The 12604-nt window shown below is 38.0% G+C and overlaps 1 protein-coding gene across 1 annotated transcript in view; it reads left to right on the top strand.

The window, feature by feature from the left end:
• kif6 (kinesin family member 6) overlaps nucleotides 1–5077 on the top strand; it is a 264616-nt gene extending 259539 nt beyond the window's left edge. The window contains exons 19-20 of the mRNA XM_052620016.1: nucleotides 3854–3921; nucleotides 4622–5077. Of these exons, the coding sequence (XP_052475976.1) occupies nucleotides 3854–3921; nucleotides 4622–4889 (336 nt within the window). The 3' untranslated portion in view covers nucleotides 4890–5077. The remainder of the gene's footprint in view (nucleotides 1–3853; nucleotides 3922–4621) is intronic.
• The last annotated feature ends 7527 nt before the right edge of the window (nucleotides 5078–12604 follow it).

Genomic DNA, 12604 nt, shown 5'->3' with positions numbered 1-12604 from the left:
AATATATATTGGTTTTTAATAATTGAACTAATAATACATCAAACTACAAATCACACAGAGTAAATACGCGTACGACAATACAGACAGTAAACTTTGTACAAGACATAATGGAATCCAAATGAGGGAGAGAGAGAGAGAGGGGGAATGAATGAGAGAGAGGTGAGAGAGAGAGTGTGATCACAGAATAAGCTCAGTTATGCAAACTCACAGACAGTAACCCTTGAAAGACAACAACGAATCAAATCATAGACCAACTTTAAGCAGCATTTAAATCTCCATAGAGAATGATACTTGTATGTGTCTCTTCGTGAGTCGCCAGACCGGCATGTGTTGGAGCAGCGTGAGCGTGGTCTTTGTGGCTAGGCGTGTTCTCTCGTGTCTTCCGGGGCTGCTGCGGAATCGTGCGTTATATGAAAGGTCCAACAAAGCAATGTTTCAGAATTCGTCTTCCTCGTGTGGAGAGGCGAATAGGTGAATAAACTCAGTAAGGAAAAGGAACAAAAACAATGGAGTTGAAAGCTCCCGAAAGAGCCATGAGAACGGCTGTTCTCATTATAGGAGAGTGGACCAAGGCCGCGAAGAAGGACGAGCGGGGTCAGAGCGCAAGAGAAGAAGCAAGAAGAGCGAGGAACTTCCTGGGTCAGTCTTTATGGCTCGGCTGGTTCACACCTCTGTTTGCGTGAACAACCAATGAACGTCCGCGATCTGAAGCGGGAAAAAGTTCCTTTGTCTCTGGGGAAACACCCACTCTAATAAGTTCTGGCTTATGAGATTTCAGCAGTGATATTCTAGCAAGTTCGTAATTCCAGATTAATACATTTTACACACCTTTCATATAGGTGGATAGTTGGGTCAAAACATGACAATTCCAAAGACACCAAAAATTACACAACGTTACATTCATATGCAGAATTACACACATTTAAAGATTAACACACTATAAAATTGTAGATACTCCAATTTTTGATTATGGAAAACATCTAATGCACCAAAAAGCAATACTTAAAATACATTAGAATACATTGAGAAAAGGTACCAGTTTAGAATACATTGAGAGAAGGTGCCAGTGGGCTGGCTTTTTGCTGTCCTGTTTCCCAGTGGGATCATAAAGTTTTATGAGCTGGTCAGGGGTAGGGTTACAACTCATGATTCTATTTGAGAACATAAAAAATTAGGACAAACATTTCCAATTTACAAGTCAGCAAATTATAATCCTCGCATAACAAGGATTAACCATTTTATGCAATGCACAAACATATTCAAAATACATATTATTAAGGACTTACATAAAGAGCTTAAAGAAAAGTTTGTGTGTGTGTTTAGGAATGCCCTTACGAAAATTAACCATGGTTTTACTACAAATAAAACCAAAAAACCATGGTTACTATAGTTAAACCATGGTAACCACAAAACAACCATGGTTTTGCTATATTAACCATAGTTTAACCATGGTATTTGTAGTAAATCTGTGGTTATACAAATGGTAGTCAACACAGCAAAAAACCATGGGTTACTACAGTTTTACTATAATAAAACCATGGTTATTTTTCGTACGGGTGTGGGTGTTTCGTTTCTCCTTTGAGGAGAGTCCTCACGTGACTCTGGAATTTCTTGTCATAAATAATTTAAATCCAGCCAGGCTGGCGCCAGGCCAGGAATTTAGTTTTCATTTTATATGCCTGAATTCAAAATCTACAAGCTTTGGGTTTGCACTGTTTTAGATTCAACGAACCGTGATTCATTAGTTCAGAACCAATGAATCGATGACATGCATATCCGTTACACAAGTCTTTACAGACATGATGAGTTATGGCACTAGAAGTCTGACTGGAGGGAGAGTAACTAGAGAGGAGGGAGGTGATACCACCTGCCAGTAACCTCTTTTATCTACTGATGGCCTTTGGCCTTTACTGGGCACTGAGCAGCAATGTGTCCCACTTCCGCACAATATAAACATAATCCATGAGCCCTGCATCTCTCCTTTTCCTCCTGAGAAAGAAAAGCTCTGTCCACCTGCATGGGCTCTGGATCAAAAAAGAGACACAGATCATATCGATGGAAGTGTCCGAAGAGTGGTTATCCATTTCAGGAACTAGGATCTGCAAGGGGCGTTGGTCTCCATGCTGCAACTGAGCATCCACTCGGATTGCTAGATCAATCAAACCATCCAAAGTTGTGGGTAATTCCATCGTGAAGATCTTGTTCTTGTCCAACCTGTGCAGTAACATGTCCCACTGCATCTCAACGTTCCAGCTGCACAATGCAAACATGGTTTATGAGGACACTTATTGTTGCTTAACATTGTGCTAGAACAGCTGCCTTTATTTGATTGTCTTTCTTCATGTTTTTCATATCACTTTGTACACTTAAATTGAATTAATGGATAAAACATATGCTGTGTTACACAATTGAAGCTCACCAGAATAAGCAGCTGGAAGTGGCAGACAGGGTTCACTGTAGTGAGCGGTGCAATCTTCAGGTAAAACAACAGGTGGGGAGTTGGGCACTGTGAGCTGTTGGGCAGCCTCAGTTTTAAATGCTGGAGCTGGGTGGTCAATTCCACATAACCTAAGCTACCAAGGCTAGAGTGGCATGATCAGTAGCCAAGATTTGCAGCAGTAACCATTACATATACTCTCGGAGTCGCTGGGGCTTGTAAAATGCCATGTACCAACTATACAACTGTGTTGTAATTCGTGGACCAGGATCTGAATACTCTCCAATTCAGGTCATACAGCCTTCTCTAGCAGCCAAAATGTTCTGCTTAACTGCAGAAGAAAGATTAAAGTCAACTAGAGAGCCCTGTTAATGGTGCTAAACCCAAAGTTTTGACTCTAATTGGAATGTCCCAAGGAGGTGCCTCCAGGAGTAAGAGAACCAGACTGGAGGGATGGCCACTGCAGTTCCACTAATAGAAGACTCTGTCTTTCTGTACCCTCAACAGGGTCATAGATTTAGTCTGATTGGTGGGAAGTAGTGTTGTCAATAGACCCGGTACTTTTGTACCAAGTCGGTAATAAAAAAAAAATATGTTACAATACCCAGTTTTTACTGTAGTAAAGTACTGGTGGTACTGAGTACCTGGTCAACCTGGTTCTTGATGCACTGTCCAAAAGGTTTGTAGATGTGCTCTCTCTTCATAAAAGTTGTGGTGACATCAAAAAGAGGAAACACACCAAACTAATAAAAACATTTTAAAGACAGGCACCAAGATCAATTGAAAGAGTTCAAGCAGATAAGTTTCTCATTGGATTTTTGTTGATTATGAAGATGTCTGTCTTTATTTTGGATAAAGCTTTAATAACACAAAATACTTTGTATCACTGCCACACAAAGCTAATAACATTACAATTTTGTTGCAGATTTATAAATATTACTAAATCTACTCATAGACAAGTATTTTCTTAAATGAACACTCTGCTGGATGCTATGACCAAGTAAATCTGCTCAGCTTATCAACAGGCCAGCCATTTGTGCTTGGCCCCATAACTGTATGCTTGCCATAATACTTTTTCCTTCTTATTTTTCTGCTCTAAATTTTACAAATGTTCATGATGTTAATGTCCAATAGTCCATATTTAGCAGTTTAGTGCATTATTATACTTTAGTTTTGAAAAAGAAAAAAAAAAAAAATTTCAAGACTTACATGTCTGCCATACACCAGCTGCAACTATGTGGTGCTATAAAATTCAAAACTCAAAATTGTATGCATTGTTTTGTTTCATATATTGATTTACTTTAAATAAATTTAGTTTACTATATCTTATGAGAAACTAGAATTGTTATATTGCCATAAAGTATATAATTCTTCATTGTATGATATGATTCGAATCATTGTATCATTCTTCATCAGTGTCACAGTGCAGAGAACACTGGAAGCAGTCAAAGTCATGTCAGCCCTCTCAGCTGCATTTTAACCAGGTGACAATATTATATATTTATGTGTGTGTTTTTGTGTGTTCTTGAATATCTGGTTTATGAGCTTATGAGGACACAAATGTGTATTCGTGTTTGCGCCATAATACATGGGTAAAACAATACAAACATGGTTTATGAAGACACTTCTTGTTGCTTAACATTGTGCTAGAACAGCTGCCTTTATTCTTCCGACTGCTTGATTGTCTTTCTTCATGTTTTTCATATCACTTCGTACACTTTAATTTAATTAATGGATAAAACATATGCTGTGTTACATATGTTGATTCAATATAATTGAAAATTGTTGAAAGTGTTTGTATTTATATGAAGTTTATATGAACATCATATATAATTTTCACCAGCAAATAATTTGTAGATTTTTATGGTAGTGCACATAATGGTAATGTAAATCTTCTAACTTTAAATAAATTGGGTCATTTTGTGTCAATAGACATCTGCTTGTTTATTTTACACCCAACAGCAGTAGGGGGCCTTGGGTCTTTTGATCATTTTTAGAGGGCGTTATGCCTCTAAAGTTTGTTGTGTTTACTTCTTAAGAAAAACATGCTTGCACAATTTTAAAATAATTAACCTCAGCACCCATCATCAAAAGCAAAACATCATTCTGGAGCGAGGTGCAATCATGTATCCAATCCTAACTATACCTGAAACATAATGTCTTGGTTTATTTATTGTGTTTTAGAGCCTTGCCCCCAGCTGAATGCTCATTTTCCTCTATTCCTTTAACTGGAGATAAACAGACTGATGATGATATAGAGGCCTTCATCAGAGACAGACATAACCTGCTCAACGGCACAGGTATTATTTACATACGCACACACACACACACGTTCACGTCTGGTTTACTATGCTTGTGGGGACTTTCCATAGGCATAATGTTTTTTACAGTATACTGTACAAACCATATATTCTATCGTCAAACACCAACCCATTACAGAAAACATTTTTAAAAAGCATTTTTACATTCTCAAAAAATTTAAATAAAAAAATTAATAATAATAATAATAATAATTCTATATGAATTAAAAGCTTGTTTCCCCATGGTTTAGGTTAAAGTAATACACTTTGGGTTTAATAAGTAAACAACTGTCCAAAATGTAAATAGAATGGATTTAAACATCTGAAAAATTCAGTTGAATCATTTGGAAGGGTATTAACAAGAAAAACTGGTTAGCCACAAAAAAAAAAACAAAAAAAAACATATATATGTTTTTTTTTTGTTTTTTTTTTCCTACGGATATGTTTACATATAACATATAGTTTAGTTAAAGTATACTGCTGCTAATGACCTAAGTGCTTTTGCTGTTCATGGTGTAAGTTGAATTAAAAGGGCACGTTGGACAAATAATTTTAACCACAAAATGTTAAACCAAAAATACTATAGAATTTCTACCCTCAACAGCAAACTCCTATCAGTCTGTCCCACATCACTTGTCCTGTGTTGGGTAATAGAAATAGCTGTATCCCTAAAAGAGTTACAGGTGTAATACCAGGGGCAGTTTTTCTGTATGGCAGAAGCCCAGTCAGGTGTGCCATGGAAAATTATCTAAACTTCTTATCTCTATTATACTTCTTTGTTGTTATTATTTTAAGTCAGTGCTACTGGTCTTCCTTATGTCTGTTTGGGGTTTTTATAAATATATTTATAAAAATGAAAAGCATTTAAAAGAGCTTGTGAAAAGATCTTAGTTATTTACTTATACTTACACTGCAAATAAGCAGTGATGTTTGAAAAAGTGCAGCATTTCGTTTATTCAAACACTATTGTCTATGAAGGTTAATGTTTTTGTCTGTTTGAAGAGAGAATAGGAGTCTTAGCTTTTGACATCTAGTTGTAGCCATATACTTTTGTACGTTTTAAATATCCTGTGCACCATTTCATGATATTTTAGTCAAGTTTATTAAGTGACAAGAAAAACTATAGCACCCATAAGTTATAACCTGTAAGTTGATGAAAGCCATTCTAATGAGAGACAGAACACATATCTCCGTCATTCACAGATCAAAAACCAACTCCATCTAATGTTAAGTGCAAGTGTCTGATAAAGCCACTCTGACTAGTGGGAACCTTGGGCCCATAGAGGGGCCGAGCCTCAGGATAACCTGTGAGTTACCTGTGAGTTTACCCAAACTCTAGGCACGAATCGTCATAGAATTTAAGATTGGAGGGAGACAGCCTTAGCTCCAACCCGTGCTACAAAAAGGAAAGCACAACTCTGATCGAGGAATTTCATTGTGAGTCTTCTCGACGAGAAGAAAACCACCCCATGAACAGGTTCCACTTCAAAGCGTGAGTGTGTCTCATACACGGTGCTCTCTCCAAAGGGATCGTGTCCACTACCTCTTCAGGTAGGTCACCTAGAAACTGCATCCCGTCCAGGGACCAAACATACGTTTCCAATGGTCTGGACACAGGTGCCACAGGGTGCTCTGTCTTCTGATTCAGAAGATCCTTCTTCAGAGGAGTCCACCAGGGAGGGGCTGTCGCGAGGAGCATTAGTTAGAGGAACCAAGTCTGAGTGGGCCAATATTGCGCTGCAAGCAAGACCTGCTCCTCAACCTCCCTGATGTTGCACAGCATCTGTGTGAGAAGGCTCATTGGGGGAAACGCATACTTGTGCGGGTAAGCTGATGTGACAGTGGGTCTGTGCCGACTTTTCCCCCGGTCGTGGAGTAGAACAACTGGCAGTGAGAGGTCTCCAAAAATGCAAACAAGTCTATCTGAGTGGCTTAGAAACGTCTCCAAATCTGATGTTGGAGTTGCCAATCTCCTGGGAGTAGGCATGGGACGATTACCGGTTTCAAGGTATACCGCAATTTGAAAATATCAAGGTTTCAAAACCACTAATATTTTCCATTATACCGTTCCGTATGAGCTGTTTTCCAGGTCTCCTCAAAGTTTGAAAGAATTCCTCAGGCTGTGTGCAGTGTAGAGAGTAACACTGGCCCCTACTCCTCCTGTTGGTGTGAGCGAGCGGTCAGTCATGTGTGTTTAGGTTGACCAGACTTAAGGCCTGGGTACACTTCACATTCAGCGTTACTTTCCGTCTCATGCACAGCTGCGTCCGTAGAGCTTTCAAAAATATATACCAAATCGCAGATGAGCATGGACGGATAAGCTCACATGCATAGTACCACGGGGTGTGCGCCTGTCCACGAGTCATCTTGATGACGGAAATAACGAAATGCCGTATGTGTGCGGATGATCGAAAAATACTTTGGCCTTTATATATATATATATATGATCTGATAGAATTGTTTATTAATTATTGCCCTTAAAACCAATTTCTTTGCCTCCCATAGAGTTTATATGAATGTATTTCTGAGGGTAGCTGACTGTCTTCTGAAAAGCTTACATGGTATAATTTCATTCTGTTTTTGCTTAAAATTTGGTTATTATTAAATCAAATTATGTGTATGATTATTATGTAACAAAATGATATGAAATTATATTAATTATATGTATTTGAATTATATAACAAAAATAAAACAACTGTAATTACAGATTTAGGTTAAATAAATCTGTCAGTCTTTAATTTTTTATTTTTATTTTAAGGGAAAGAAATCAAAGAAATAAATGAATTCTACCATTACTAATGTTCTGTATGTTGCTCAAAAACAAAATACCATATATTGTGTCCAGTGTTTACCCAGTCATTTAAAAATAACACATTTCAGAGCTGTACCACAACACGTGATAACGTGATATTTTTGGTTAAGGTTATGAACACAAACACAAACCACAGAAATGGTCTGTGGCGCGGAATGTTCAATGGCGAAGGTCGACACATGAAAGTATGCGAGTAGTCTATATGATGCACCTTTTGTCAAAATGATTGATGAGTTTGACCTTTGTGACCTTTCTCCTCCCCCACGTAGCCCACCCACATGGCGCCCACCCACATTGTGTTGACCCTGTGACCTATCCAGATGTGAAATCATGCATTTGCTAAATTCAAACGTCAATCTTTGACCTCCGGGGATGACGATGTTTGTACTAATGTGTGACTGTTTCAGAGTGGTGACAGGAGACGAATGAGCTCCTGAGGAATGTTTTTATAGATTTTAATGGTCTGTTCCTACATCCGGGGGCTTTCCCCATCCGGTGTCCGGTTGCATTCCAAGGCATGGGTTTTTTGCTGTCTCTCTCACACTCTATGGGAGGCAAAGAAATTGGTTTTAAGGGCAATAATTAATAAACAATTCTATCAGATAATGAGATCAAAATATGTGTGTTCACACATTTATAATCTAATGTATAAAAGAATTTAAATAAAATAGGTAACATGACTATTAATAAACTGGTGATAAAACAATGAACCAATAAAATTACCTTTACATTTTCCAGGAGAAGGTCTTCCTTGTGCAAGCATTACGAATCTTCAAATGAAATGTTTAAATTGGAAAATCTCTGCCCCCCCCCCACCCTCTCTGTATCATTAATGCAGGCATGTCTTATTCTCTTCATTTAAATTAAAATAAATAAATAGATTATGTGATCTCACATTATATAAAACCAATTAAAACATTTACGATAATCTTTGTCATCACTAAAAATATAAAAACATTTTACATTTTACCAGGATCGGGGGAAAAATATAGACATTTTAACAGGCCAAATGTGCGGACATATCAAATGTTTAATGGAGATTTTACACTGACATAATTCAATTCAATTAAAATTGTTGTAAAGCAGTATCTACATTATATTTAAATATTTATATTTACATTATATTAATGAATTTTATACACTATCATCCCCTAAAGCTACCCATCACAGTAAACTTTCTAATTTTCAGAAACATCATGTTTTATCATTTCTAATTTAGAAAAGCATGGTGACAAACATTTGGAGTATTACTACATTCCATTATGACATTCCATAGACATAATAATTTTTTACTATACAAACTGTACACCTATCCATCACACAAATTCTGCATGCAAACATTTTTAGTTAAATATTGTTTATAAGTGATCTGAATTATGAGAGCTCAAGAAATTTCATAAACTACATTTACCTTTGTTATATCAGTGTTAAACTTGCGTCAGATAAATCATGTAAACTAGCACACACATATGTAAAGACTACAGGCTAAAATAGACTTATCCCCTTTTTTAAAGAATATGACAGCATGTTACTAAAGCAAATCATTTTCAACATTTATTTATTAAGTTTATTGAACTTATAAAACAGTTTTTCACTAACTATGCATAAACGTTGTTTTTTTGTTTTTGTTTTTTTACAAAAACACAAACATGTACAATCATGGCAAAACTTATCCAATGCACCAGTGATTAAACATAGCATACTTTATAAAATAAACATTTACCATAGGTTAATTTGTGAATAAAAATGCTTTACATTATTAAGCCAATGATGTTCACTATCGCCATTCACCAACCCTACACCTAACCCTAACCCTCACAGGAAACTTTGTGCATTTTTACTTTCTCAAAAAAACTCATTCTGTATGATTTATAAGCGTTTTGAAAAATGGGGACATGGGTTATGTCCTCATAAGTCACCCTCTCCTTGTAATACCTGTAATACCCATGTCATTATACAGAGTTGTGTCCTGATATGTCACAAAAACATGCCCACATATACACACACACACACACACCTCTGTTTTTGTTTCCTGGGGATGTTCCATAGGCGTAATGATTTTGTACTGTAGAAACACCTACCATCACACAAAACATTCTACATATGCCTAAATTTTAAACGTAATATTGTTTGTAAGTAATCTTTCTTATGAGGATTAATTTTAAAAATTTCATTATAAACCAAATTTACGTTATTATATCAGTGTAATAGCCATGTCATTATACAAATTTGTGTCCAGATAAGTTATTATGAACAAGTACTCACATACATAAACATTTTGGGTTATAGAGAGGCTCTATTTCTCTATTTTAAATAATAAAATATTTGACATCATAGTAACATGTTACTGAAGCAAAATCATGCATTTAAACATATATTCAACATTTAAGATTATTGGTCTTATAAAACACACGATTCTCTTCTTTTTTAAAAGATAGTAGCAAATAAAACTGTAATTATATATAACATGCTGTATAAAATAAACATTTAATATAATTTTAAGTCACAATAAATATGAAAAATTATACTTTACATTTTTAAGAGTGCTAAGAGATTACTAAAATTACATTATGCAACAATGTTGAAAACACGGATGAGTGATTTACAAAATAAAAAGTTTAATTTGAATCATAACCAAATCCTGGCAGGTCCTCCCTGGGGTAGTCCCAATGTAAGACGACTGATGGGCCCACTCAGAGACAGGTTGTTGAGGGAGGAGTTAGATGATCTGAGATGTAGTCTATTAACCCTTTTCCAGATTAAATCTTAAGATCTTAAGAGTTTAAATAAGATCTTAAAAAAATTAAAAGATTGTTTAGGTGAAATCTTAAATGTTTTAAATAAAATATTTTACTTATTTTCTTTACATGTACTTAGTTTTATTTCAAACCATTTTACCGCTTAAAAGCCTAAATAAAAAGCTTTTTCAGATTTTTCTGAACAGTCCTTTATCAGCGTCATATATATCAGCGTGATATCATATACTACCAATATACTATTGGTTATGTACTGAAAATATATGCAGTAAGTTAGAATATGTGATGTATCCACCTTCTATGCTGGTCTTTTTATGCTGGTCTATATGAAGAGAGAATTTATGACTTTTGTAGGCACCAACCCCCATAAAGTTCCGGATTACTGAAAATGTTAAAGTAAACTACAGACATCTGAAAAGTCTTTCCAAAAACATCCATGTCACCGTGATATGCATTCTTTAGGATACCTGTTGAGTCGTAAACTGTGCTTGAATGAAAGAGCATATGTGGGAGAACTCTGGGGTCAAAGGGCCTCCTGAGAATATTTACTTGCGCTTAAAAAGCAAAGATCAAGCTTAATGTAAAAGCGCACTCAACACTAGACTCCTGATTTCTGTGGTAGAAAATACCTACACCGTTAAAACATATAAACAATATAAGGTTCACGCTTCTTTTTTTTAAATCTGTTAAATATGTGATCAATACACCATGAAACGAGAATCAGGCCACCAAATAAGTGTTACAGACACACCAGGTTCCACCTCCTTCCAATCACAGCGCACTCCCTCACCTGAATACTAATCACTCCCACCTGATCCTCATCCACCAGCAATCACCGCAGCACTACAAATACCACACCCACACACTCAGTCAGCTTCTGGTCTCGTTTCCAACAAGGTCTTACCTGTATGCTAACTCTAAGGACTAACTATGTCTACTTACCTCTCCCCAGCGATCTCCAGAAGCTCCCAGTCTTCATTATGTGTGTGTGTGGTACACCCTCTTCCTCCAGCGTCTCTACCCCTCATCAACGGATCCATCCTCCACTGCCTCAAACACTATCACTTTACCCAGCACTACCGCTTCTCTGCTTATGCCTAAATAAACTGTGTTTCTGTTATCCTCAGCCTCCTGTGGTGGTATTCCGTAACAGAAGACCGGACCAAGACCAATCGGCACAAGCATGAGCCTCACGGATCCATTCCAAGACCTGGTCCACGCATTGCGTCGGACACTCACCACTACTTGTTAACGCCCCCTCCGTCTTCCAGGACTTTATCCATGAGGTGCTCCGGGAGTTCCTCCATAAGTTTGTCCTCGTCTATATAGATGATATCCTCATTTACTCCCTAGCCTAGCGGAATATCATCGCTACATTGCAGAGGTCCTGCAATGCCTGAGGGCCTTTCAGCTCTATCTCAAGGCCGAGAAATGCTCCTTCCACTAGCCCTCAGTGCGGTTCCTTCGATACAACATCAACAGCAGTGGCATCCGGATGGACGAGGGGAAGGTAAATGCTGTAAGAAATTGACCCATTCCTACCACCATAAATGAACTCCAACGATTCCTTGGCTTTGCCAATTTCTACAGACGTTTCATCCAAAATTACAGTACCATCACCAACCCTCTCACTAGCCTCCTCCGGAAAAACCTAAATCACTATCATGGACTCCAGGCATCACAGAAGCCTTCAACTCCCTCAACGGGGCCTTTACAACCGCTCTACTCCTGGTCCATCCTGACCCATATTGACCCTTCGACGTAGAAGTCGACGCTTCTACCACCGGAGTGGGAGCGGTCTTAGCACAGCAGCAGGGGAATCCCAGCCGCCTCCACCCATGCGCCTTCTTCTCTCGGAAGCTCAATCTGGTGGAGGTATATTATGACATCGGCAACCGTGAGCTGCTGGCTATCAAGTTGGCCCTGGAGGAATGGAGGCATTGGCTGGAGGGAGCCAAACACCCTTTTCTAGTTCTCACAGACCACAAGAACCTCGAATATCTACGGGTCGCCAAGAGGCTGAATCCAAGACATGCCCGCTGGGCGCTATTCTTCACCCGCTTCCACTTTTCCATCTCGTATCGCCCTGGGGCCAAGAACGTGAAAGCTGATGCCCTGTCCCGGTGTCACGCTCCCAAAGAAAACCTAGAAGAGCCTGAAACTATACTTCCTGAAAAAGTCATCATCAGCCCCATTACCTGGTGTGCATAGACCCTTCCTTCCTCCAGTCCTGCTACCAACACCCCGCCGGGTTGCCCACCGGGACACCCATACATCCCCACGACATGGCACACTCCAC

The sequence above is a fragment of the Carassius gibelio genome, chromosome A17, assembly GCF_023724105.1.
Source record: "Carassius gibelio isolate Cgi1373 ecotype wild population from Czech Republic chromosome A17, carGib1.2-hapl.c, whole genome shotgun sequence".
Lineage (NCBI taxonomy): Eukaryota > Metazoa > Chordata > Actinopteri > Cypriniformes > Cyprinidae > Carassius > Carassius gibelio.
This window is presented reverse-complemented; position numbering and strand designations above follow the sequence as displayed.